This window comes from Pagrus pagrus (genome assembly GCF_965226575.1).
Source record: "Pagrus pagrus genome assembly, chromosome: 7".
Taxonomy (NCBI): Eukaryota; Metazoa; Chordata; class Actinopteri; order Spariformes; family Sparidae; genus Pagrus; species Pagrus pagrus.
The window spans coordinates 13,938,340-13,966,109 of NC_140191.1; the positions used below are offsets into that span (position 1 = coordinate 13,938,340).

General features: G+C 41.5%; 1 protein-coding gene across 4 annotated transcripts in view; it reads left to right on the plus strand.

The window, feature by feature from the left end:
* The window catches only part of ca14 (carbonic anhydrase XIV), a 34,288-nt gene that overhangs the window by 1,765 nt on the left and 4,753 nt on the right, over nucleotides 1-27,770 (plus strand). For 3 of the 4 annotated variants that reach the window (XM_084356399.1, XM_084356400.1, XM_084356401.1), the window contains exons 3-14: nucleotides 597-747; nucleotides 2,271-2,410; nucleotides 4,935-5,054; nucleotides 7,250-7,411; nucleotides 8,622-8,840; nucleotides 8,959-9,080; nucleotides 19,882-19,905; nucleotides 23,668-23,847; nucleotides 24,104-24,249; nucleotides 26,327-26,422; nucleotides 26,531-26,597; nucleotides 26,831-26,988. In XM_084356399.1, the coding sequence (XP_084212525.1) occupies nucleotides 7,329-7,411; nucleotides 8,622-8,840; nucleotides 8,959-9,080; nucleotides 19,882-19,905; nucleotides 23,668-23,847; nucleotides 24,104-24,249; nucleotides 26,327-26,422; nucleotides 26,531-26,597; nucleotides 26,831-26,988 (1,095 nt within the window). In that variant the 5' untranslated portion in view covers nucleotides 597-747; nucleotides 2,271-2,410; nucleotides 4,935-5,054; nucleotides 7,250-7,328. Of the gene's footprint in view, nucleotides 1-596; nucleotides 748-2,270; nucleotides 2,411-4,934; nucleotides 5,055-7,249; nucleotides 7,412-8,621; nucleotides 8,841-8,958; nucleotides 9,081-19,426; nucleotides 19,599-19,881; nucleotides 19,906-23,667; nucleotides 23,848-24,103; nucleotides 24,250-26,326; nucleotides 26,423-26,530; nucleotides 26,598-26,830; nucleotides 26,989-27,770 lie in introns of those variants that run through there. The other variant, XM_084356402.1, reaches the window with a different exon arrangement.

Consider the following 27,770-nt stretch of genomic DNA (forward strand, 5'->3'; position numbering starts at 1 on the left):
TTACCTACTGTTTACATCCATGTTTACATGCACTCTGCACCCCATTTATGTGAACAAACCAGATTGAACTTTTACATGGTTTTCAGTTCCCCATTTTGGTATCTGAAAGGATATCTGGTTGTTTAAAGGAAACCTCTCATAAGCACTACAGAGTAAAGGAGGACATTTGAGAAACTTTCATTGTATACTTTTTTTTCTGTGGTGAAATGTGAGCTTTGTCCACCACCACAGGCCTCTTTGTGTGTAGAAGCACAACTTTGGATCCAGTTCACTCTGTGACCTTTTTGGTGGACGTGGAGAAACAAAATACTCTTAAGAAATGTGACTTAGTTGGATATATTGTGTAAGAGAATTGGGCAGCAACAACAGTTTTTGGTTATTGAGTAATCTGTAAAAAATGTCTCTTGTACAAAATGCTAAGAAAATTGTTCCATGGCCCAAAGTGACGTCTAAAGATTAAGTTTGACAGAGAATTGGTCAAAAAGTGTTTTGATAATTGATTAATTGTAATTTTAAAGTTACTTTGTAAGAAGCAAAATCAGTGGTTCCAACTTATCAAATGCATATTTGCTGATTTTCTTTGTCTTCTATGATAGTAGGAGGGGAGAGAGGCTGCTGCAGAGCCTGGTGGGTGGAGGAATAAACACCTGGAATCAGACTGTATTCTGCTCTGATACGGAGCCGTTTACCAACAGGAGGAGAGTTGAGAGATTACTTTTTAGCTCTTAGGATTAAAAAAAATCTCTGGTGAGTGCCGAGTTGAGTGAGAGCTGTAACTGAATGCAAACACACAGACACACACAACCTCGATGTGAGCTGTAAACACTCATGCAAATGACACGCCTAAACACAAATGATCCAACTGTCAAACTCACCTCACTGGTGGTGAATGCACCATTGAACAACAACCATTGCTGACAAAGATCTACAGTATCTGATGTGACCCAGGCACAAATGTTCAGGGACGAGGTCATTTTTGCTTTTATTCACGTTACATTTAGTCCCGTTCGTCGACAGCCTTCCTTACTCTCCAACTATATTCCAGAAGTTGTAATGAAATGTACCGTGACCTTCAGTAAACTTGTGAATTTCTCTGGTTTTTGGATTTGGGAAGATGTAACTGCACAACTCAACAAAATACATAACAAAGATCTAGTTTTTTAGATTTTTAATGCAACTTTTGTACATATTATCTCTGTTACAACATTTCCTAATTATGTAAGTAGAAAACATAATTCAGTCATCATTACAAAACATATCTGGTGTTGAAAATGTGTTGTATAAAACCAACATTATAGAAAACTGCGCTGCAGAGGTCTGAAATCCGAAAAATATTTACAATGATTTAACAAAAAATTTAGAAATATAACAAATCTCCACATTTACGCATGTAACGTTTGGCATTATTGTTGGATAAATGACTTAAACGATTGTCAAACTTGTGCTTGGTTTATTTTGTGTTGATCAACAAATCAATTAAATTGTCATTTGAGCAGATTAACGTATAAAGCCGCAGTCAGATAAATCAGATGATTCTCCCTCCAAATTTGACCTTCATTTTTTGGTGGGACAACCTGGTAAAATATACATTTACGAGAGTAATGCCTTAATCTGGTTGTAATCAATTGATTATCAGGCCTTAAACAACACACTCACTCACATTGATCAACCTGAATTACTTGTTGGCACCTCACATGCACTCTCTGCCCCCCTCACCCTCCCCTCTGTCTCTCTCTGCAGCCAGCTCTATTATGTAATGACACCTCAGCACATAATATGACAATACAACAGATATTTCTACACAAGCACATGCAGAAAAACAAAACACACACAGGATCACATGCACGCACGTATGCTCTTACTCACAGTGACTTCCTCTTGTCTGTGCAGCTAAAACAAGTGAAACAGTATCATGGGGGCGTGTGGTGAGAGCTGTATGAATTAATCTATTATATGACTGGAATGCCAGGCATTTAGTCTGCAGTTAATCCTAGTCCAATATTGGCAAAGCACTAATTGTTGAGTCTCTCACAAGTGTTTCCTTTCATTCGATTTCCCCCCAACGTCCACGATAGCCATCGATCACAACCTGATTCCATCTTAGTGTATTAATGTGCATTATTGCTCTGCTATAAATATTACATAAGTGCATAATATATGGCTTCATTTAAGATTTTCCCTGTGTTACTTCACATGGCTTGATTCATCGAATGTTTGGTTATGATATATTTCATCATGCTGACCCAGTTTTGTTTTATTGTGTCTGACAGGGGCTGTAAATCATCTTGGAAGATAAAATCTCAGGGGACTCCGCTGTCTTTACTTCACACATGTGCTGCTAGGACCTCAGAGTGTGTTTAAGTATCAGTGCACGTGCATGAACTGAATCCCAAAGTCGTCCGCTTAGAATGTAAGTTTTTATTTCTTTTTTTCCTCATTCATAACCAGCTCTGTTTGCTAAATATTCCTCTTTAACCACCTCTCGTTTCCATGTCCTCAGTCTATTCTACATGGTGTTTCCCTTTCACTCACTGTACTTGAATAATTGAGCAGTCGTGGAAGATGGCGTCACCACGAGCAGACTCCCTAGAACACATTCAGGCCAGAGAAACTGATGAGGATGTTATTTGCCTGTAGCTCGGCCGTGCCCCAAATATCACACACAATGTCGTGAGATACACGTGCGTCCTTGAAAAACGTAGTCCTTGTATGTCTGTATGTTTACCATGTCCCCTGTGTTGGTGACATCACAGTGATGGGGACCACAGATGGTGGGGCAGAGCAGCGTCTCCAACCCCAAACACGCCGAGGCCCATCATTGCTGTGAGCTCCAGCAAGGAATATGACTTAGATGTAGCTCAGATTTCCATCACGGTGCTGGCCACTGTGCAATTTTAATGAGCATCGAGGCTGTTTTGGGACTAGTCGGCACTAAAACCCCCTGGGGACTCGGGGTGAGTAAGAGCCAGTGTGTGAGCGTGTGGGGCTATCATGTCTTTGGGTTTGTGCGTGCGTGTGTAGTTGTAAAGTCACAGTGTGGCTTCCCCTCACGTGAGTTTTTCTGGAGTGCAGTGAGTGAATATTGGGGGAGGGGAGTTGAGAATAAGTGAATAAGCACCTCATTGTGTCATTCCCTTCAGTGCACGCAGCAGAAGTGGACAGACACCCTTAAATCATTAACTTGTTAAAACCAATAAGGGGATGTGGAGCCACAATTAAAACCTACACGGCGGCGGCTAAGAGGGGCGGTAAGTTCATTATGTGCAATCCTATTGATGCACGGACACACGTGCTCAATTAATCCAACACATGCTTGTTGGATAAAGAAGTGGAAACAACTGACCACTTTAATGGTGCAAAAACAATGAATTTGTCAACTTTCTGCTGATTATGAGGTTTAATATTGATGTTTAAAAATACAATATGTTAAATTGGCCATAATATAGAGGGGGGAGTACAACTTTTTCTAAATAAAATTGTAGAAGAGAAAGTGAAAAACATAAACAAAAAAACAAATGGGTGGAGCTGATAAATACAAACACTATTATTGAATACAAGCGGAAAAAAAAGGCAAATGTCCTTCACGTTCCCCAAAACTGAGCGAGGTCAGGTCTCCTCCCTGTGCCCTCCACACATCCTCTTCCCGTCCTTTTCCTCTTGCCCCTCATTTCCATCCTCCAGAGGAGGAAGAGGGGGAGGGATGCAGGGCAGGGGCTTCTCTGCTAAAAACTGCATGGATACAAGGGGGGGCCGAGAGGGAGGGAGGCAGAGGGGAGGAGGGAGGGGGGGGGGGGGGGGGGGCGGTCTCTGTTGTTGTAATGTAGCACAGTCAGTGTGTCAGAGACAGGCCCATCACAAAATCAGCCAGTCAGTGTGTCAGAGCGTGCGGCGGGGAGTGGCACACGTGTGTACATCTATGTTTGTGACTCTGTTTGTGTGTGTGTGTGTGTGTGTGTGTGTGTGTGTGTGTGCGTGTGTGTGTGTGTGTGTGTGTATGTGTACGTGCGGCATTGGGTGATTTCATCCTGTCTGAGCAGGGAGAAGTCAAACCACACCCTCTTAAAATTTGCCACTCTTGCCCATGTGCACGCAGTATCCATGGTTGTGAGGCAGGAGAGGAGAGAAAATGGTGAATGTTACATCATTTTTAATTCAGGAATGTGAGTAAAATTAGACTTAATATTTGAGTACATTTCAGAAATTAGAGCTGAAACTGAAGATTGTTTTCATTATCAAGTAATCTGCCCATTATTTTTTTGATCAATCCAAAACGCAACAACATTCAGTTTACAATGATACAAAACAGATCTTCACATTAATGAAGCTGGAACTGGAAAATATTTTTAAGTTTTGCTTAAAAAACAACATAAAACAACCCATTAATTCAAGTCAAAATAGTTTTGATTAATTTTCTGACATTCAACTAATCGTTCCATTGTTGATTTTTATATCAGTAAGAGTTCACAGCTTTTTTTCTACAGCTTTCTACAGGATCTTCACCACTGACTCGCAGCATGATGTGATGTAAAAATTACATCAATTTATGTTACATAATATTACAATTAAGTGGCACCCATTGTGAATTCAGCAGTGTGGTTATTTCATCTATCATGTTGCAGATAAAGAAAACAATCACATCTTTTTGTATAGAAAATAGATAAGAGCACCTGCAAATTCAGTCTTAATGTATATTTGTCTTATTTCCAGTCAAGGTATATAATTACATTTAATATAAGACACTACAACCACCTTTTCAGTTTCACTTATTTTTAGACAAATCATTTGTTCCATAAGCAGATTTCTTTACTTATTACAAGTAAGAAATACCCTGAAGCGAGAATTTTTTTCCAATGTGGGTTTTAACAGGAGCCCCGGGAAGAGGATTGAGGTTAACTTTTGACTCTCAGCCTTTGATTTTTTAAATTTTTTTTTAGAGGGACTGAAATGCCTCGGTCGGTGATCAGACTCGAGCTCCTGTGTGACTGCTCTGTTACAGTACCAGGAGTACATTAAAGACACAACCATGCCACGTTCTTCTCTACTACCTACTGAAGGTATTTACTCTTTGTGATCTCACAAAATAAACAACAAGCCCACATCAACACACATATAAGCTACTGTAATGTTTGCGCTCTGTAGAAGCAGCTGGTTGGAGGATCAGCCAGCCCCCCCACTACTGCCAGTCAGATTACCGAGGCTGTAGTCTCACACCCTCGCACAGCCACCCCTCCTCTTGCTACCCTCTCCTTCCCCATCATCACTCCCCCCTCCGACCCACACACGCACGCACACTTCAAAATGTACAGTCTGTAAATCTGCACCCCATTGAGTCACACATCTGTTTAGTGAGAGCTGCTTTCCAAAACACGAGTTTCCCTCACATCGTCCCATATAATTATATCAAAAATAATATTAGAATAGAATTAAATATAATAAACTCTACATAAACATACAGGCACACAGTTAAGCTTTCAAAAATGTGTCATTTATTAAAAGATTCATCATTATTGAAAAAAGTAGCCAGAAGAGAAATATGTAAAGATGGAGTGAGAAAGAGCGAGAGACAGAGTTTAGTTTAGAAAGAAAAGGTACTAACGGGATTGAGGGAGATGAAGGAGAGAGGGCAAGGGCAGACAAATGCAGCAGAGTGGGGGAGGGGAGGCAAGGGAGGGGGGGTACTACAGTCAGCTTTTACAGTTCAAGAAGAGAAAGGCAGCTAAAATAAACGAGACATATTATTTCTGACCAATCAGCAGTGGTCGCTGCAATAGAAAACAAACATGAAAAAACGGACATAAACAATGAAAAATAAGTGCAATTGGTTTCTCTGTCATACCACAACCGTATAAAAACAGGAGTCGGGTGGAGGACACCCCCCCCAGCCTCAGATCAGCATCTGGCACATCATACCGTCACGTCTGAAGACGGGATGGGGTAGGACCGCCTGACTCTGGGTCTGCGACTGAGGGTTTGTACGTTCCTTCCTCTACAAACGTAGGCAGTAACATTGAGGCTGCCACTGACTCTGTGTTCACACGTGGTGCTTTTTTGGAGGAGTCTGGCACGTGGATATCCCCCCTCTCCATTTATGTAAATAGGGTATGAACCACTCACTCATACCAATTTAAAAATATTTGTCTTTATATTTACAATACTTTTGCAATATAGGTAAATCCAATCACATCGCTACGACCCCCTTCTAAATTTAGAAGAATATTGTGAGCAGATTTTTCCAAATAAAGAGAGAGCCTCCTACCAAACATCTAAATTAGAAGTGGAATTAGAATAGCAGCAGTAGAGGGTGGTGCAAATAAAGATTTCCTCTCATACATTTATATTTACTGTTTTTTTTTTCTTCAAGTTTTCAAGAACACCAGTTGTAAGTGCAGATCAGTCTGTTCCTTTGTTGATCAGAACCAAAAAAAAGCCCCAAAGAAAGGCTACACTGCACAGTTCACCCCAAAAAAATACATGTTTTCTCTTACCTGTGAGTGATAGTTATGCATCAAGATTGTTTTAGTGTGAGTTACATACAAGGCAGACATCCTCACTGCTGATATCTACAAAACTCTGCAACTCACAGAAAAATAACGCTACAGGTAAGAGGAATAATAGCCTATGTATTTTTGATTTTGGGGTGAACTGTCCCTTTTAATAATACATGACAGACAGTAGTCACTGCTGTTGGTGTGTGTAAAAGTTGGAGATGTAGGCCGCTTGGATTAATTGTAGATGTCACAATACCAGAGCTGGACGCCGGTTTCTAAGCAGTAGATAGATAGTCGATGATACTGTTGTTTTGTTTTGTGTGTAACTTCTGGAGTGAGATGATAATGACTACATGTAGGCTTTCATGATTGAATGTGTGTACTGGTTTTGTGGAATAAAAGCAAACAATCAAAATGCAGTATGAATGCACTGAAAGCACCAAATGCTTTTCCAAACACATCCTATTTGGTAAAAAAGGCACAGTAGTCCAATATTCCAATCATAAGAATTCACTTCCTTCAGTTTTTCCCCCCTCTCATGATAGCAATGAAAAACCACAAACTGTCAACAGCATCCTCCCAATCGCCTCAAACAAATTGTAAGGCCAGACCGTGCGAGCGCACAGCAGGCCATATTCAGCTGCCCAATAAATAAATACAAACAATAAATAAATGCAGTGTCCGATCTACACATTAATAAATTAACTGCGGGACTGGAGAGTCACAGGTCTTTGTGAGTGGTCCTTTGTTGTTTCCTCCAGCTGGTCTTCCCTGGATTTTCATGAGTTTGCAGTCTAGGACCGGACAGAAACATCTGATCCACAGCGCGACGAGAAAGTTATGCGACCTCTGATCACTGTGATGTCACTCTGCGGCAGGTCTGCCAGCCAAGCAAGCGCCCAAACAGTTCTTGGATTACATTCGTAAGTTGATGACATCATTTTTTCCACAGTCTCCGATGATTCTAAAACACCACACGTACAGTTTAATGCTGCCTTCTGTACACTGAATGTCTCACGTCATTAGCTACAAGATTTTCACTGACTTCAATGTCACGTCTCCTCTTCAAGCCAGATGACTCAATTCTATCTACAAGTGAATAAAAGGTCAAACGTGTCTCCTGCCATAAGACTAGAATCAAATTCAGCTCATCACGCTGTGTTACTCACTCTGGATTGACTCCAAACTCATCACTATAAACCTCGGAAGCTTTCATACTCAATATCGACATTAGCATTTCTAATTCCAGATGAAGTCTGTCCCTCAACTTAGATGTCTGCCGAAACAGTCATCTCTGAATAAATTGATTGCTTTCTTGCTGAGGACAAACTATTTTTTGCTCCTCAAAATCTTCTCATGCTCATCACTCAGAAAGCTGAAATAGCCTTTGAGCTTCAGGTGCTCTTTCCTGTCCCCCTCAACCAAATGTGCAAATGTTTAGACTATTATGTAATTGTGATAATCAACTCTGTTTTCATTTAAACACATTATGTCCTGTTGTTTAAAATAACTGTTGTAATTTTGGTCTTGTTGAGGGGGCTGTGTATGATCCATCATTTGTCTTCAACATCCATCACCTACAGTTCTGTCCTCCCCTTCCTCTCTTTAATGCATCTATGATCACAGGCCGTCAGCCTCTTCCCTTCTTCCTCTCACAGCAGCTCTTAGCTCGGTGGTGTAACAAAAGCCAGGCTGCCGGCTCTTTGCTTGTTCAGTGCATCAGGTCTCTAAGGGGGTGGGGCACACCCTGGACAAAGGCTCGAGTGTGACATGAGGAGCTTGATTTTGACCCTGACAGGTCTCGTTGGTCTCACTCTCACTCTGTTGTCCAGCAACAGGCTGGCTTTGGCACCGGATTGGCTTCTTCAGATTTTTGGGGTGCTTGTAGGGTGTGGTAGAAGAGATAGAGCTGTCTTGCGTAGCTGGACTGCCCCGCCTGACGGGTGGGAGGACGGCAGTGACCGGCTGGTTTTCAATGTTGCCCTCATGTGAAGGGCAGGCCTTCCGAGGGGACAGGATGGGGGCAACGTGAACCCACGTCAGGCTCGGCTCAGAGCTTTGACCTGCTTTGTACTGTGATAGCTTGCCTTGTTCCTCGCTGTCACTGTCCTTTCCCTTTGTGTCCACATTTAGCTGGCTGTTACCGGCCACATCTGGTGAATTTTGGTTTGCATCAGATGCCAATGTTGGAGGAAGAGAAGAGCCATCCCTTTCGTCACCATCTTGCTTCACCCCCTTCTCTTCTGCACTGATGCGAGGGCACTTGAGAAGCACGGGGGAAGGCGTTGGGGAGTCTGTACCTGTCCAGCTGAGCCTGCGCTTCTGGAAAATGAGCAGGAGAGTAATTTGTGGGTGAGTATAGATCTCAATTTAAGTTGTTTTTGTTGGGAAAGTGGGGGGTTATTTGTGTGTTCTCACCTTAACGGGAATATGTAACTGATCTCTGTGCTTGTGTGGCGGGGTGGAGCAGGAAGCGTCTTGGAAGGAGCGAGCGGGGGATGCGGCGACGCTTGAGGCTGTGGAAACGGGCTGAGCAGGGATCTGAGGAAACCAGAGTTTCAGCATCACCTCCACCTGAAGTAGAGTGTTCAGGTACTTCTCCCTTCAAAGTTAAAAAAGAAGATAAATATTTATATGAAACAGATGGCAATGCGATTATGTGACAGCGCAGGAAAACATCTGGCAGTTTACGGTCCTGGATATAGATCTTTATACATTTTCTCATGAAGTTTGCTGTTTCACTGCACTGCTGGTGGTTGCTGTAACTCTACCTATCCTGAAACTGTTCAATAAAACATGGAACGGGAGATGAGGCTTGAAATGGAAAGCAACCTCACTGCTCCCTTCTTGTTATTACTCCCAATTTAATAATCATTTACATGCCAAAATCCAACTAAGATTTAGTGTCCAGTGATGTAAAGGAAAGATAAGAATGAGTAACAGATAGTTAGAACAATTGAAGGTGGCTGATGGGACAATGTGGATGACATCTTACCCGCTGTTAGGTCTCTGTAAAACCCCCACGATCCTCTGGATTCGATCCATGGCAACACTCTGCTGGAAACTACTCAAACCTGTCAATCAAAAACATAATAACCCAGTCAGTATATGCACTATGAGACTCCACAGTCACACATAAAACATGCACATGTAGACAGCCTCTCACTCCCTGGTGCACACACCACTTTCACTTTGTCTTATCGGGAAACTCGTGAGCTGATGAGTCACACGCTGCACTTTGGACTACATCAATAGGCTGCCACGATACAAACTGCTGCACAAAGGAACACTCGACTGCAACGGACTGAGGCCACTCAGATCATATAGACCTGTGTTCAGCGTCAACAACTTAAGCTGCACATATGCTCGACTGAAAGCAGTGATGTAAGGATGCTTACCACGGTCGAATCGGCCCCTCTTCAGTCCATTCAGCAGCTCCAGAAGGGGCCGGACGAAACCCTGTAGCTCAGCACACTGACAGAGGAAGAGGAAAGGAAGATAAATTACTACAGAGTTTGGGTTAGGCCTTGCTGTCTGATTCAGTCTGCTGGGCTTTCCTCTGCACACACATGCTCTGTCATCTCTACTTTTCTAGACCTTCCTTACCTTTTGAGCAAACAGAAGGTCTCCTGCTGACTTTGGGACCTGGTTTATTGGACGTCTCTCATCCAAGCTGATGTGAGCTGCCTTGCCGCCACTCTCTGACCTGTACGACTCTTCTTCTTCCTCTTTATCGGTGAAGCCATCGCACGTCCACTGGGACCCGGGACTCTCTGATCCTCTGTTTCTGTTGGCCGCAGCCCCGCCCACGCCGCCGATGATGACGGAGGAAGAGCTGTCTGTCAGGAAGACGTCTGTGTCGTCCTCCGCCTGCTCAGAGTCGCTGAACAAGAGGCTGTCGCTGGAGCTCAGGGAGTCGAAGGAGGGCTGAGAGGAAGTGCTGCCCTGGGACTGCATTGCTGTTCGGGGGCGGCAGCAGAGAGTTTGGGTTATTATGACAGCTTAGAAAGTAGCAACAAAAAAAAGCTAAAACCAGCATGTTTTTAAGTTGTGACTAGAGTAAGAGGGCAGGGCAAATGGATACAGACAAAAAGTGAAAGGAAACGAGACAAAATCAACGTAAAGAACTGCTTTCATTTGGCAATTTTTTCCCATTTCTCTCCCAAAAATAATAACCCCAATTACTCAAAATGGTGGGTATACCCGTGTCCTAGTTTAACATGGTGCAGAGTGGGACTGGGGGTAGGCAGTAGGCACACAATGGTAGTGCATGTCTGGCTCCCATTGAGGAGACTGGAGACTGGAGAGGAGAGTAAAACGTGAGGGGGATGGGAGCTTGTAGAGAGTAGTGAAATCAGAATAAGCAGTCTCTCTCTCTCTCTCTCCTACTGCCTCTGGTGCTCTCTCTAGCCCCTCCTCTCTGTCTCAGGCTTGCTCTTCATCCCCCCCCCACCCCTCTTGGATTCACATACACACACACAAACCTCTCTCTTTCCTCTACGGCTGCATTTCTGTATGCCTCTCATCTCTCTCTGCTCTCCCTTCAGCTCATCCTGTTCGCTATGCACACAAGCCTGGTTGCTCCTCTTCCTTTCCTCTTCTACAGACCAGCCCTCCTCCTCCTCCTCCTCTCTTACTCCTATTTTACATTCTCGATCTGGCCATGTGCCTCGTTCTGTCATCTTTCTTACCATTTCTTTATTTCTCTCTGTGTGTTCTCGCACAGGGGGGAATTAGAAGGGGTAACTCAACTAGTACAGCTTTTAGAAATATGAGAAATAAAGTATAAACACACTCACAGACAAAGGAGAGTGGTACAGATTTTTGCAGTGTGCCCACACAGACAAGAAAAAAAAGCAAGAACCACCCATTGAGTCCACACACTGTCTCAATTTCAAGAATATGAAAGCATTTCAACAAGCTTGTTAAGCTTTCATAACACACAAAATACCATGCCAGTCACATTATTATTTTTGTCTGATGGCTGGCTTCCCTCAGGCTACTTGTTTCCTCTTAAAAACTAAATGTCACGTTGTTGACACCAATCTGCATGAGTCAACTGAAATAATAATCTCATTTGTTCCCCATTCCTCTCCCCCCCAAAAACACACTCAGTGGGATGGGGAAGGAGGTGGAGGTAGAGTGGGTGGGATTGGGGTGGAGGTGATGGGGATGGTGCATGTGTCGGCACAGGTAGGCATGGACCATGAGGCTGCGTCTCAGGTGTTGGCTGCCCGTCTGTGTCTGCGCACCACCATGCCCACAACAGGAACTCACACACCACATATATCTATACAAAATGTTCCGCACGTGTAGAACAAAGCTAGATCATTTAAAATGACGAAAATCACGCAGGGCGGCATAACAGCAAAGTACAAATCAAATATAGAAGGAAAGCCGATTTATTAATGTAAGAATCTAGCTGTATAAAAGCACTAAAAACCAATCGCGCGTCATTATACGGTAATTATTAATAAATAAAAATAGATGGAGCCAAGCCGCATGAGAAATAAACAGCTTTAGGCTGATTTGACAGATTGTACGGGGGGTACATGCATACAGGATACAGCGGGACAGGAAATTCCTCCAGGCTAGCTTGCCAACTTCGGGAACCGTTAGCGATGAAACAAACAAAAAAAAAACCGTTGTAGATACTCACCTTCAGTAATGTGAGATAAAAACACAGCAGCTGCCAGAAACAATCGTTCACGGCTCTATCTCCCACTTTGATACGACAGATCCGTCAGTACACACTCCGTAGCTGGAACAGCATCGGGGCGCCCAGCCTCAGCTCTCTCTGTCTCTCACACACACACACACACACACACCGCCCGGCCGCTCGTCGGTTTGTGTCTTTGCTGGCTCTTTCTCTCGGCAGTTTACGAGCATCAACATGTGCGGGAATCCACGTGCCCACGTTTTGCGCGCATTCCATTGGCTGACGTCCCGGCGGCGGAGCACGCCATTGGCTGACCCCTCCAGCCAGTGGTTGCTTTACTCGCCGTTGATTGGACGGCGGCCCCGGCACTCACGGTCCTGCCCACTCATGTGTCGCTCGTGTGTATGGTGTCGGGGCAGGGGCTGCTCTACTACAGCGAGCGGGTGTAAACACACGCACGCGTGCACGCACCACGGCGCCGGGCTTGAGAGGTGCACAATATGTCCTATGCATCATCTGATCTACACAATATTTATGGCCCCGCCCCCTCACACTCAATCTCAAAACACGAAAGCACGCGCACACTGAACGCGCCGGGAAAGAGAAACCTTACGCAACCCAGCTCACCTCATCATACTGGTTTGTGTGTTATTAAATAAATCTGACAGACAGACTCTGCAGCTCAAATATTTACTGTCACAAACATTCCTACACAAAGCGTTTTCTGACAGCAAGGATTGAGGTTTCACAACCCAGATATGAGTAAAAAGATGACAGAAATGCTGTGTTTTTCCCTACTGTGTTACAAATGTCATATTTCATGCCATTTCACTTCATATTTAATGTGATATTTGGTTTATTTAGACAGTGTTGTATGACCAAAAGTCCTACTTGAGTAAAAATAAAGATAATGTTTTAAAATATTACCTTGGTAAAAGTGAAAGTCAACCATACAGACCTAGTGTTGGAGAAGATATTCAAACTCCATATATTGGTATTCACAATATTAATGAGGTAATAATACAAACTCAGGAATATTTATCCTCTCCATAGCTGAATATACAAGCCATTGTGAGAGGGAAATAAGGTCTCCAGAACACTGTTTGAAGCTAGAAAGGTGGCAGAGTCTGCCGAAGTAAGTAAAACTGTATGAAATTCTGTTGTCCTTTAGAGCTGATGGGGTTTTTTATGCCTAAACAAACCAAGTAAACAGTCAGTGAAGATTGTCCTCCCCAGTACTACATGGTGCACCTTCATAGGTCCCATTTGTTCGGAAAGTTGATATTTGAGTCTCATTCCCAACTTGTCAAATACTGATGCCTTGGGATCGTAGGACGGGTCAGCCACCACCCCAATGTGTCAGTTTTTGATGAGTTGGGTATGAGACTCAAAAAATATGTTACTTGGACTCGGATGAAGCCTGTATTCTGCAAAAGTAACTAGTAACTAAAGTTGTCAAAGAAGTAGTAGAGGAAAAATAGAATAATGCCTTTAAAATGTAGTGGAGTGGGAGTATAAAGTAGCAGAAAATAGAAATGCCTAAGTAAACTACAGGTACCTCAAAATTGTACTTAACTTGAATAAATCTACTTGGTTACAACCCACTACTGTATTTAACTTATTTCAGTGTATAATTTTCAAATAAACATTTGTAAAAGACAAGTAAAACACTTTTACCCAAAATAAATGAACTAAGTGTTTGCTATTTTGTGTCATTGCGGTTTTTAAAATAAGAATACAAATAAATCAAATGTAAGTGTAAAGGGTTCGAGCATAATGCAGCAAGTCAGTTTCCAGGTCGATGATTTATGGTCATGTAGCAACCTCCCCCATAGGTTAGTGTGCAAGTGAACTCACTGACCCTCACTTCAAACAGGCAGTGTATCATATTATAGATATAGACCACACACACATAAACAAATTTCCTATCCTCAATCATCTTATGTATTGGTATTATCTCTCCTCACAGGACTTTAATTGCAGGTCAGTCATTATGGCGGCTTTTAATGGTATTTATAGATGTGAAAGACCAGGTTAAAGCATGAGAAGTGGTGGTTGTCCCTAAGCTCCTTGCATGTCAGGGATGGAGGCTCTACCCTTCCCCCGCTATGCATACAACATACACATGAACCCATCGACCCCTCTTCTCAGCAAACACATAGCAGGCAGTGTCCTTGTTTGATTGACACCACCTGTCTTTGAGGCCTTGTGGCCATATAGTGTCACTTAGTTACCTCAACAACAGGTGAGCCAACCGCCCCTTTATTGTCAAAAACACAATATGAGTTAACCTTTGGTAATAGTAAACCAAGGGAAAGGGTCGTGTTTGTGTATACCGAGCACCAGGTCAATAGCAAAGGATTTTCCACCCCCAACAGCATTCCACTGCAAGACATGAACCCAATGAACCTCCTCTGAGTTCATGGATGCTGAAGACCACCCCCCATCCTTCCATCTCCCTTCCCCCTTCAGTCCCATCCCCCACCTGGTTTCTGTGTTTTTTTTTTCTCTACCACCCGCTTCTCATTATTGTCACTTGTATTGACATGCCTGAGAATTCAATAGGAGTGACGAGGGTTAGCCTAATCATAGATGTGTGTCAAAGGGCAGTGCGTCAAAATGGTCCCTAATATGGAAATTACAACCTTCTTCAGGGTGGGTACTCAGAAATAGCACTCAGGCGGCAATAGAGTGATGACCATCTGAAAAAAATCAGTTATGTTGCCTCCAATGTTTTATTTGATTTTTAGATTCACTGCTGAGAGGCTTGTGTCCTCAAGTGACATTGAACCTGTAAAGTTTACGATCCTGTGGTTTATATGAGGACAAGACTGACTAAGCTTAATCATATTTAAGCCATATCGACTTTTCATATTGTTAATACTCCTGTAATTGCGTTTTTCTTGCTGGTTATGAGAGCATGAAGGCGTTGCGGTAGTAAAGGCATGCAGGAGTTCCTGTAAGGCCAAATGCATGAGTGGGTGTGTTGAGAGCGAGACACCAAAACAGAAATGTGACCCCGCCTGAGGGAAGACAGGGGCCTAAAGAGAGACTAAGCTCTAAACTAAACTAAACGCTAAGGTTGCAGAGGCCGAGCCACGTATCGTGTTTCACCTGGAAACCACAGCTGGGAAACAATTGACACACTGCTGCCATTGTGTCGTCTATGAGCGGCACCTATCTGTCTTCACCCTCCTTTAAAATAGAGGAACTTCATTGGCATATTAAAGTTAAACAAAGGAATCAGATTAAATATATGTTCCTTCTCTACTGTTTTTTCATATGCCTCAGTGCCTGGACAGTACAGTCATATTTCATGACATGAGAAGCAGGAACAGTGTTGTTAAATTCATTTTTCCCAATTCAAAACATTAATTATTTGGTTTGTGACCATTTTGTTTGGTTACTATCTCTCCGTCAGTCTCTCACTGGTTGGTTTTGAAGTGTCACACTGACAGATTCTGCTCTGGCATTGGTGGATCAGGGCTGTCATAACTGTTTCTTATCAAATGTCGAGATTTAAACGTGGCTTTGCTTCATTCAACAACCTAAAATGCCCTTAAAGACAACAGAGGTTAACAGATAATTTGGCCATAAATTACTTCACACATGAACGTCTTTTCAAAGCTTGACGATCTCCGCCTCCCGCCGGGGCTGCAGCGTTTCTCCCCCGCTCACATTTGCGGAGTCGCGACATGTGTTCATCAGTATAAACAGAGGGACGCTCACATGTCGGAGAGACGCTCCGCTGCTAGATTTTGTGAATGAAGTCAGCTGACACGCCCCCTGCGAAGACGGGGCCAATGGTGTGTAAAAATATTCTAACCACGCCCCTTCAGTCGAACGCCGAGCGACCAATGGGAGGCCGGCATACGTTACTGCTGTTGCATAATTTGGCTGAAGCGCTTCACGTTTAAGCAGGCCGGCACACAGTGTGAAGGGATGGAGCCGAGAGACAGACAGAGGAGGAGGAGAGCAACTACAACCGTGGCTTTATATTAACCTGTTATTAGTTATTAGACAGTCAGACAGTCCAGGATGAGGTTTCACGGGGACGTGATTACAAAGAGTGGCATGTATCAGCAATAAAGTGGTGTCTTATGAGGCTACCTACAGAAAATAAACAACGATTTAGGAATCTCAAAAGGATACTTGAGTTTGACAATAATTAACAATAATAACATAATCAATACTTTTATTATTCAGAAGACTTTTAATTAAGGATCTATCTATCCATCTATCTGTCTATCTATCTATCTATCTATCCATCTATATTCAAGAAAATGTGTGATACTCAATGCAGTAAGTGATGTAACCTTTGCAGTTTTATTTGAATGTTTAAAGTTCCTCCTTGACTCTACAACGTGATGTAATCTGGATCAAAAGACTCTTGGCTTGATCGCCTATGATTTTTTTAACGGGAAAATCCACCCCAAGAACACAATTTTTTAATATGGACAAGTGATATACCACTGGTTAAATTAAACAACAACAACACAAATCAGTTTACTAAGCTAACTAGTGCATCAAAAGTTTATTTGGTGGCAATTGTTCCCCTCATGACAGTGAAATAGACTCACATGGCCTTACAGATTCTTTGCCCTTGGATGCTGCATTTTCTAATGTGGCTGTGAATCACAATTTCCCATCAAAAGTCCCACTGTTATTCCGTTATTCACAGTCTATGGAGCACTTCCAGGGTTGTGACCAACCTTTATAATGTTATAGGAAGGAATGACACAATATATATTCTGTTTTAGGGTGTATTAAAAGAAACAAGAATATGTCACATGGAGAGGGCTCCCCCTAGTGTTCAAAGACAAACAATTAGTCCAGTAACGTTTGTCTGGGCTACAACACACATTCACCAAACATAAAACATTTTGTGTCCTAACAGAGACAGTTTAATGTTGAATATTTCCACTGCAGTGTTTCCTGTAAATCCATTCAGGAGTGGTGAGGCACCACAGTCAGAGCATTACCACCACAGCGAGATAAAATGGAAAATTTGAATCTTCATAACAGAGCAAAGCAAATACAAAAACAAGTGTAAAGCCTCATGCGTATGAGTAACCTTCATCCATCAATCATTTTCACATAACCAGATATGAACAATATTAGTGCTGCAAGGACTAGAACCAAAGCTAAGACGGACAGGAATGTATGTTAAACAAATACCTACAACAGTTACAGAGGAAACACTGTACTGAAAAGCCTATACATTGCATTTCATGGAATAAGGCCATTGATGGAGAAGAACATTGGAGATGAAAATAACGTTGGGACTTTTCCACAGGACACTATTTTGACATGTCAAAGTAGGAAAAGCGCAGGTGATACCACCAACATTAAAAATGGCTGTGTTCTAGTCAAGTGTCGCAATGAGTCATGACAGTGAGCCAGCATGAACAATACCCTTGAACTGAACACCTTGGTGTTATTCATTCATCGTTAATTAAATTAATAACAGGTAATTGATTTATGGCAAATTATTATTTACACCTGTCCTTTTTCTCGGCAGCATGGTCGCTCAGTGGTTAGCACTGTCGCCTCACAGCAAGGTTCGGCCTTTCTGTGGAGTCTGCATGTTCTCCTCGTGTTTGCTTGGGTTTCCTCCAGGTGCTCTCATTTCATGTTGTTGTCCTGTCAGTGCCCCTGACTAAAGCACAGGCATAACTGGAGTGGGACCCAGTATACTAATAAAGTCTAATTACTGTGAGATGTCAAAATGTCAATGAAATCCTCACTTCAATAAAAACCTGACCAAATAACATTTACTAAATACATAACAATTATTGTCTGTTAATTTAAAAGCTTTAATACATTTTTCATGTGTTACATCACACATTATTAATGATGCACGTTATGGATTTTTTTCAGTTGATACAAATAACAGATAATTACCTTTAATTTTAGATGGAAGATAAAGTTCCTAACCTGTTGTTTATTCACACCTAAGGGTGAGGAAGGCTCAGATGTAGTGAGCAAAACTAGATTTAATATTGTTTCTCCCTCTAGTCTGCACGGCGTGGCTTTACCCAGGTGCAGCAGTTTAAGCACAACAAGAGCATGCTGCACTTCTTCTTCTCTGTGTTTATTGATAAAACGCAACTGATTTTAGAAGAGCATGCTGCTATACCTACTTTACTGGCGTGCGTAGATGCTGCGAAGTTGTTGAAAGTCATTTGGCTTCATATTATCAGGTCACCGATACCGATATATAACTGTGATATAACATTTCTTACTGTAATGCCTTATAGTACATTATTTTTATTTTTAATCTATATTAATAAGTTTTCATAACTGAAAAAGAAACATGCAAGAGGGTAGGTAAAAAAAAACTGCAACTTTTTTAATTTTAGAAGTAGGTTGTCAGTTTGACTCTCATAAATTCCCTCTAATGAATGAATGAGTCAATTAGCCTACTAACAAAATTATCAAAGGGCTGTTAAAGGGTCACGGGCCCCCAGTTCAAATCAAATCAGTTCAAATCAATTTTATTAATATCGCCCAAAATCACAATCGCATTGCCTCAATGGGCTTTACAATCCGTACAGTGAACGACATCCTCTGTCCTTAGACCCTCGATTCAAGTGAGGAGTGAGTTGGTGTGATGTATAGTTTTACCTCTTCAGACCACTAAAAAGTCTAACTCTCAATTTAAAACACAACAGTCAAAAATTTGAATATACAATTAAACATAAGATGTATATTATGAGTGGCAAATCAAACAATCTCTGACAGGAAAATCCCTCTTTAACTGAACGGCTCACATATCATATAGCCAATTGCTTTGTATGAAGCAGTATATAATAGGGAAACAATGTATCAGCCATGGTGATACAGTACATCCTCATCCTCTCTCTTCATACTCAATATTAAAGTTATGCAGTCTTCCACATATCCAGCAATAATTCAGAAACACTTTTTTAGAAAGTTCACTTTTCTTTACCCCCATTGCATTTTTGTGTAGCCCATTGTTCCCATGCAGTAACCTCATTTTCTCTCTCAATCCCCTCACCCTTTTTTTGTCAGCCACCAACACTGAATTAGTTCTCACTCACTGGTCCCTCTTTGCGGTCTTGTTTCTCCCCACCTCTGACCACTCGTTCCCTCTTTTCTTTTCATACTTTCTCTCCATCCCTGTGTTGTTAAGACCTGCTCCGGTGCCCCGTGTGCCTGAGTGGAGCCAGCATGTAACATCCACACACTCTGGCTGTTAAACAGAGCTGTGGCAGGTGGGATCGCTGGACCCAGTCACTTCTTTCCCTCCCCTTCCCTTCCCTCTCTCTCTCTTACACTCTCTCACTCTCTCTCACACTTGCTCCTCATCTCTCAGTCCACTTTTATTCATTCCTGTGTATGGGTAAGGAGGGCTAACATGGACTCTTTGGGTCTCTTTATCCTGCTAATGCTCCTGTGTTTCCAGTGGACGACTGCTCCTGCTGCTGGTAAGGTCTTAGTGAACATGCTAATCAGCGTCATGTGAGATTTGTTTTGCTTTGATATTAGTGTTGTGGATTGTTTGGGTGTTTCTGTGTGAGCTGTAATTGGATTTGAGTAGTATTTGAGGACTACTGTACTACTGTAGCTCGGCATTAGCAACTTGTAGACTAGAAGGGAGAAAAACAGGAGTGAAATATATAATATTGATGCTTTAACGTGGTGAATATTTGTTAAAGAGCTAAAATATGATTTTTTTTTAGGAGTTTTTCCTCTTTTTTTCTTTTTCAGAGGAAGTTACCTGGACCTACATTGGTAAGTTCAAGTTCAAGTTTATTTGTAAAGCAAAAGGCTCTCAGAGTGTAGCAAAATAAGACAGAAATCAGCATAAACAGAGGGTATAATCCATAATCTGGAGGCATTGTAAGTATGCTAGATATACTGAATAATATGTGGACTATAGTCTTTAACGACCAGAAGCAAAATCCTGAAGTTAATTCTTTAATAATTAGGCAGAAAGACATTTAATATAATTGAATTTTTCATCCTGGTCAAAGACTTTAGTGTCTAATACAGGATTATACAGGATGACTTTTGGTAATCCAGTCTAATAACAAAGACATGGGCAAGTTTTCCAGTCCAAGCAAACTACTCACAGCTGACCTTTTCATCCTGTCTTCACTGCACATGTTAAACTTATCTCTCAAATATGAGAGCTACCATCAAAGCGTCCGCAAGTTCTGTAGGATTTGTGCTTTTCCACTCCTCATATCTCCCTCTGTTTTCCTCTACTTCCCTCTCTGTCTGTATTAGTTACAGTTCAACAAGCTGGCATGAGCGCAGCAGTCACACAGAGATGATGAAGGGGTGGTGGGAGATAGAGAGGAAGAGAGCAAGAAAAAGGCCGATAGAGAGGAGAGGCAGGCGGTGGGAGGGAGGCAGGTGCACGAGGACGAGAGAGGGAGATGGGACGGGATGAAGCAAAAGCATACCAAATCGTGCCCCGTATTGTTGCAGTGCACAATAACCTATGTGTTTATTGTGTTGTGGACGCACACTGGCTGCCTATGCCGTGGTGGACAATGACATTGTGGGAATGAATGGGGCACACAGACCACCACTCTCTCTGCATGTATTCAGGAGAGCAACACCAATGTAGAGGACATACAGTAAACTGTAGAGGCTGTGCCTGGAGCAAACTGGTATCTATACATAGAAGGGCATTAAGGCTTCATTACAACAGATATGGAGGCAAGTGTATGGTGTAGAAACGTGTGTAATCTTCGACTAGTTGCCAATATGTTGAGCATTCAGACATGTGTAATTTGTCTTTTTGTGATGAATTCATCGTCAAATGTCCAAGAGGGTGTGTGTGTGAGGCATGTTGTACCACACAGCATTGCATGACATTTTTTTTGTCACACGAAAGAGCAGAATTTACACGCCTTCTTTCCGAGATGCCCCTTTCACGAGAGATGAGAAACGCAGAGTTACGTAAGGTAATCGAGGGAAAGTCAGTCTCACGTTCCATCATGGCCTCATCATGCTCTGAATGAGTGAATCTGCATATGTGTGTGTATGTCTTTGTTCCTGGCTGTATTGAGGACAGGGGTAGCATGCTAGGAAGAGGGAGACCAGGCGCAGAGGGTCAGAATTTTTCGGCCTCCGGTTGCCATGGAGACCTCCCCATCGGCCAATCCTGGGGCCGCGGGACTCACTTTTGAAGTTGTGTCGTGGTGCGGGGCTTTGCTGTGTAGAGGAGTGAGGGGTAGGGGGCAGAGAGGAGATTAGAAGTGCAAGGTGGGGGTTGCAGGCAGCTGGAGACGAGGTGTGTGTGTGTGTGTGTGTGTGTGTGTGTGTGTGTGTGTGTGTGTGTGTGTGTGTGTGTGTGTGTGCGTGTGTGTGTGTGTGCGTGTGCGTGTGCGTTTACATCAGTAATGTTAAAAGCCGTCATTACATTGTGTGTGTGAGTGCAAAGAGAGATGACTGATTACTGGTTAACGGGTTAAGGTCATGATCCATTGCTTGCAAACGTATTCTGTCTGTCTCACCTTTTTCTGGAACCTTTTTGACATAAACACACAAGTTCGTTTGACATCTGTAAAACCTGCAACTGAAAATATACGCTGGATACTTCTTTTCGCCCACTACTCACATTTGTGTGTGTGTGTGTGTGTGTGTGTACAAAGTGTCAGTGGTGCGCCTGTTTTCTAAAGCATTCCTCCTCTCCTCGCAATTGAAATTCAGATTCTTTGACTCACATGTCACTCTCTTTTTCTTTCAGACTCTTTTTTCTTACTTTCTTTTATTGTGCAGTTGTGGAGACCAGTTTCTATTTTACTCAGTGAACCAGGGCCTCAATCACTCTCCTCTCCTGAAATCACTTTCTCAATATTTCTCGGTCCATCTTTCTGTTAAAGTCTTCTTAATTTTTTCACATCAGTTGTCCTAATGAATGAGTTTTTCTGCAAATTGGAAATATTGAGCATGTTTTGCTGTATAAGTATGCAGTATACACATAGGTATGTAAGCTGTTATTAGACATTATTAGCAGAGGATTTGCTCCATAAAGTAGATTAGCTTACATTTGCCAATTGAACATTGTTTCATGCCAATGTCAACTATAATCTTCAACTTAAAACCTTTCCTAACATTTCACACAATCTTTTTTTTACTAATTAGTTTTTCAGTTATCTTCAAATGCTGAACTTGTCATTGAGGAAATCAAAGATGTAATTTTACATTTTTCTCCGGTGAGTTTCAGCTGATTTTTAAAATATATTTAAGAATTATAAAAAACTATGTAAGTTAATCCTCTGCGTTATGTCCACAAAAACAAATCCTGAAAAAACAGACACAAGGTGGAGAAAAACTGTGAAAACCTGATGGTAGGTACATCTCTTAACTTTCCGTTCACATTATTGTGATCAGCCCTGAAAATAAGCTATTTTCGTTACTGCTTGCCTCAGTTTTAACAGGTCAATGTTCAGTATAAATCTTAAATCTGGCTATGGCACACAATAATTACAAGGAAATAATTGCAAGGTCTGTGGCAATTTACTTGAAACAAGAATTCATGTTCATGTTCATATGTGGTAAATAAATTGAAGAAAGGAGTACTTAAATCAAGAATAGTCTTTTCGCAGTTTTACTTCCAACCCTGTGAAATGTTGGGATGCTGTGTGAAACATAAATAAACAGTGCTATCATTTGCTATTTCTTTTTGACATAAGCTCAACTGAAAACTCAGGTAAACGGATTCATTGGTTACTGGTGACAGTATCTTGATTGGGTATGAAAGTGGCATCCTTGACAGGCTCAGTCGTTAACATGCAAGGATGTGGCGAGGTTCACCACTTTGTGAAACACGGTGTGCTCGGGAACACTTCATAAAACCTTTGTTGGTAAACACACGATTTACACAACGTCCCAACTTTTTTGCAATCTGGGTTGTAAATGAAAAAAAAAAATATTATCTCATCTCAATGTCAAGCTTAGAAATAATTTCATATTGCCAACTATAAGATTAAATCATTTTTTAAAATGAAAAGATCTGTTGAAAAAGAGCATTTTAGTTTACTATTATCTGTGACCTTTGAGATCTAGATGAGGATGATATTTCTGTAATTTAAATACAATGATACTGAAGATGTCACAATATCTGAATAATACTTTGTCTGGACGAGGGAGTAAATGGCTGAAATGAAATTGTATAAACATTATGTTGTGGTTGTTATCAGTTGACATGAGTTATTCTGTCTGAATCATCTGACACTGTTGGTTGGCACTTGTGTTTGTGTGAGCTTCTTTGTTTCAAAGGACGTACATTGACACCTTCATTTCAGTTTGATTTCAGTTTTGATGTTTTGATCCAGAGCAGCATTAATTCAGTAGTCAGGCACAGATATGTTGTATATAAGGCTTTCATTTAGGCTGTAAACCCAAAAAGAACTCTGTAAAATAATTATCTTGTCTAATTAGAGACTGATCAATGGAGGCTTTTCACTGAATGACTGGGAGTCGGTGGGCTGTGTGATTGGGGTGACATCATTGTTTCTGTCTTTTCTCTTGTCAAAGGCTTGGTGGGTCAGAGTCAGTGGTCGCAGTATTTCCCTGACTGCGGTGGTACTTCTCAGTCCCCCGTTGATGTGGTCACCACGCAGACCAAATATGACCCCAGTCTGGTCCCTCTGACCCCGCTGGGCTACAGTCAGCACGGCAACAAGCCCCTCACTATGTACAATAACGGACACACAGGTAAATATGGCAGCCAGCTGTCCTCTTCCAGGTATCCCAGCAGCCTTACGGTTGATCTGTTTATACTGCACCGCCCTAAATTGTAACCTGGCAGCGAACTCTTTATTTCCCAATAATAAATTCAGTTCATATTTTAGGATTTTTTTTGTCATTTTAAAGAAAAAATCTTGTCATATGCCTGCCTGGTATTTTGTTCTTTCCCCTGTAAGCCAAACACAAAGAGGCATCTCTTCTCTTGCTTTTTTCGCTCAATCAGTGGTGATCGAGCTGCCAGAATGGATGGGACTGGCAGGGCTGCCCTGGCTCTTCACAGCTGTGCAATTGCACCTCCACTGGGGCAGCGGCGGGCCGAGTCATGGGGGCAGCGAGCACACCATTAACGGACTGAGTGCAGATGCAGAGGTATGTTTAAACACAGCAAGACAAATTACAGCCATGCTCAGTCGTGACTTGAGTAATGGTAGGTCAAGGTCAAATAGTGTGATGATCATAGTTTTCTAAGAAGGTTAACATTTTATAAAAACAGATTAAGTCGGAGAATAGCTCTTGCGATTATAAAAATTCTGATGTTATTTAAATGGAAGAAGAAGTCACTCTGAATAAAGATTCACAAGGTCAAAAATCCCAGGAGTGGCCTGCATCCACATAAATCTATTTTCTGTTCATTGTTATGGAGAAGAGAATAAAAACATTTTTAATACTATCACATTAATGAGGTGACATTTGTGTAGGTAGAACAATTAGAATAAGCCTGAATTATAGTACACATTTTAATCAACATACAATATTTAATCCCCAAAAAAGGGACATGTGAGTGTATAATGTTAGGATGTTTATACATTTAACCTTCTAACTTTTAAGGATAATTAAGCCATTAACAGCAAATTAAAAATGGATTACTTTGCAGATTTTAGCCGTCTATAAATACATTTCTACTGGACACGCGCATACCTACACACAAGGTGGAGATAAAGTATCTCCAGGAAGCCTCTGTTGTATTGAGATGAAAGTTTATATTCATGCAAAGTAAAGAAAGACTGCGAAAACCTGATGGTAGATACATCTCTCAACTTTCTGTTCACATTACTGTGATCAAATAGGCCCAGCTGTGCCCTGAAAATTACCTTAAAAATTATATTCTGTTTGTGATGCGCAGAGCTGCAAGAATTAGTTGTTTAATTGATTAGTCAGCAACTGTTTTGATCATTGATCTTGGGCTGAGGGTTAGAAATTTGAGTCCCTTTCTTTCATTTTTGCTGTTCTTATCTTCTGTGGTTATATCTCTCTTTTTACTTCATACTTTATTTCTGTCTCACACACACAAGCTGAGTGAGCTAGGATCTCTGTTTTGGCGTGGGATAGGGATAGAAACAATGAGCTCAGGTCCGGTAGAGTAGCTGAGAGAGGAAACAGAGAAGCAACAGACGGGAAAGTTTAGGGTTAGATTCCTGTTGATTCAAAGAAATTAAAACAGCCCAAAGCAAGGACGATATTAAACTTGCAAGTGACTGAATAAGGAGAAAAGATGTAAAAAGAGTGAAGGAAAAATGTAGCAAGGATGAAAGGTTAGCCGTCTCAGCATCTCTTCCTGTCCATCTGTCACAACCAGGTATGCCAACACGCCAGTTCCTTCAGGAGTGAGCAGTTGGAGAGGAAGAGTCGTGACAGAATATAAGCAGATTAAAAGGGCACAAATAATGCAGAGTTGATGAAAGGATTACTATTTTTAAAAACAAAAGCTGAATGCTTGACCAGGTGCTTTTGTAAAAGTAGTCCGAACATGGAAACTAAAAGCAGATGTCCCAAGTTCAGTACGAATTCGAGGGACATGCAGTTAAAGTTAGTTAATGGGTTTGTGAAACTGAGTTATATAGATATCGAAGATGTCAACCTTTCCAATAAAGGCCTATATAGATAATATAGATAAACAAATGCATATACGTAACTGTCACATCTCTTGGACAGAGAAGCTTTTTCATACAAGACGCACTGATGAGTGCAATAAACATCACCAGTTATAAACCTAAGAGCAGAAAGATAAACAGCATCCAAGAGGTCAAAAGTAGAAGCAGAGGGATGCTTATAAATCACATCATCACAATCCATAGAAAGGAGAAACAGCTTCAGCAACACATAAAAAGGCACTTTTATGTCGATATTATCTATATGATATTTGAATGTGAGTTCTCTCCCAGCGCTGAGGTATTCAAACTCTTCCAGGGTTGGATATTAGCAAAAAAAAAAAAGGAACCTGTCATGCATGAGTGGTGTCATTACATAATGAGACAATTAAGCTCTTTCTCGTTCACATCAGTCTCTTTATTTTTCTTCAGTCATACCCTTCGGTAGGAAAGCTGAGTTCGCACGCAGCCCGCTCTCTCCCAGTCTTTCCCTCTCGTTGTCTTTTTTTAACCCTCGGCTGTCATGAGGAGGAACCGGGATGTCTTTCCTGCTCTAACAGCGTTCTTCTTCTCTCCAGCTGCATGTGGTGCACTACAACTCCGAGCTCTACCCCAACATGTCCGCAGCCATGACTCAGAGCGACGGCTTGGCTGTTTTAGGGATTCTCATTGTGGTAATAAAAACAATACTACCTCGTGATAAACAGGAGCAATACACAACATTGTGAAAGACTTAAAATGAGTCATAATAAACATTTAAGCCTGAAGTTTTGGCTTCCCAGACAGGTGAGGAGACTAATCCGGCATTCAACAGCATCCTTAACTACCTGAGCCGCATCAGACATGCTGGTAAGTCTACTTTCTTTATACTTTATATATTAACGCGTTATTTATGAATGTGTGTTTTATTCTAAGTCAACGTTTTAAAAGGTGAGTGAATGGAATGAATCTTTTCTTTTCTTTTTCGTCTTACTTCTGTGTGCTGCTACAAACAAAAATGTGATGATATTTGTCTGAAGTAAGAGTATCTCAAAGACCTCACGTAATATTTATTTTTTTCTCCTCCTTACACCCACTGGCAGATCAGAAGGCGTTGATCCCAGCCTTTGACATCGAGTCTCTGCTCCCTAACGATCTGGGGCGCTACTACCGCTACAACGGCTCCCTAACAACGCCGCCCTGCCACCAGAGTGTGATCTGGACGGTGTTTCATGAGAGGGTTCAAATCTCAAAGGCACAGGTGAAGATGAGACACTGACACTCATCTTGAGTTGATCTTACATGTGCACCTGGCATGCAGACATTTAATTTGATCATTCTGTAAGAAAAACTCACCCAACATGCACAGAAAAGAGAAAAAACTGATATCAAGCCGTAGAAGATACACTAAACTTTGTATTGGACCTACATAGATATATTTTCCTTTTCTACACAATCAACATATTCAAACCAAAGCAGTGATGCTTAAACAGAAGTTAAAGATAATCACTAAATTATTCATCTGTTTCAACCTACAATTGCTAATTATTGGCCTCATAAATTATATTCTAGAGCGTCTGCGCTCTGTTATCTTTTCACCAGACAGCATATAGTTTCCCCATTTCTAAAATGAATGATCTTGTGTTGCTATAAGGAGATTGCAGATTAACTGAGAATTGTCTTATTCGTTCCCTTGCACAACTGGCATTGTAGATTTGTTGCAATGTTTTTTTTATTTTTTGGTGGTTGCCTTCAGCTTACAACATTTTTTTTTTTACATTTGTTACTTTTTATGATTTTTTTGGCATCATAAAAAATAACTGCATTTTTCATTTACAGGATGAAGTTATGTAAAATGATTTGTACTCAAAATAAAATGATTGATAAGCATGGTGAATCAATACTCCAATACATTAGTTGTGTTTGTCATAGTGTCAAGGTAATTACATTGATGCAGAATTTCTTTTTGATTTATGTTGCATTACGTTTTAGGCTAGACTGTAACTGTTTTTTTTTTAACTTCTTCTTCCGCCTGTCCTCTGC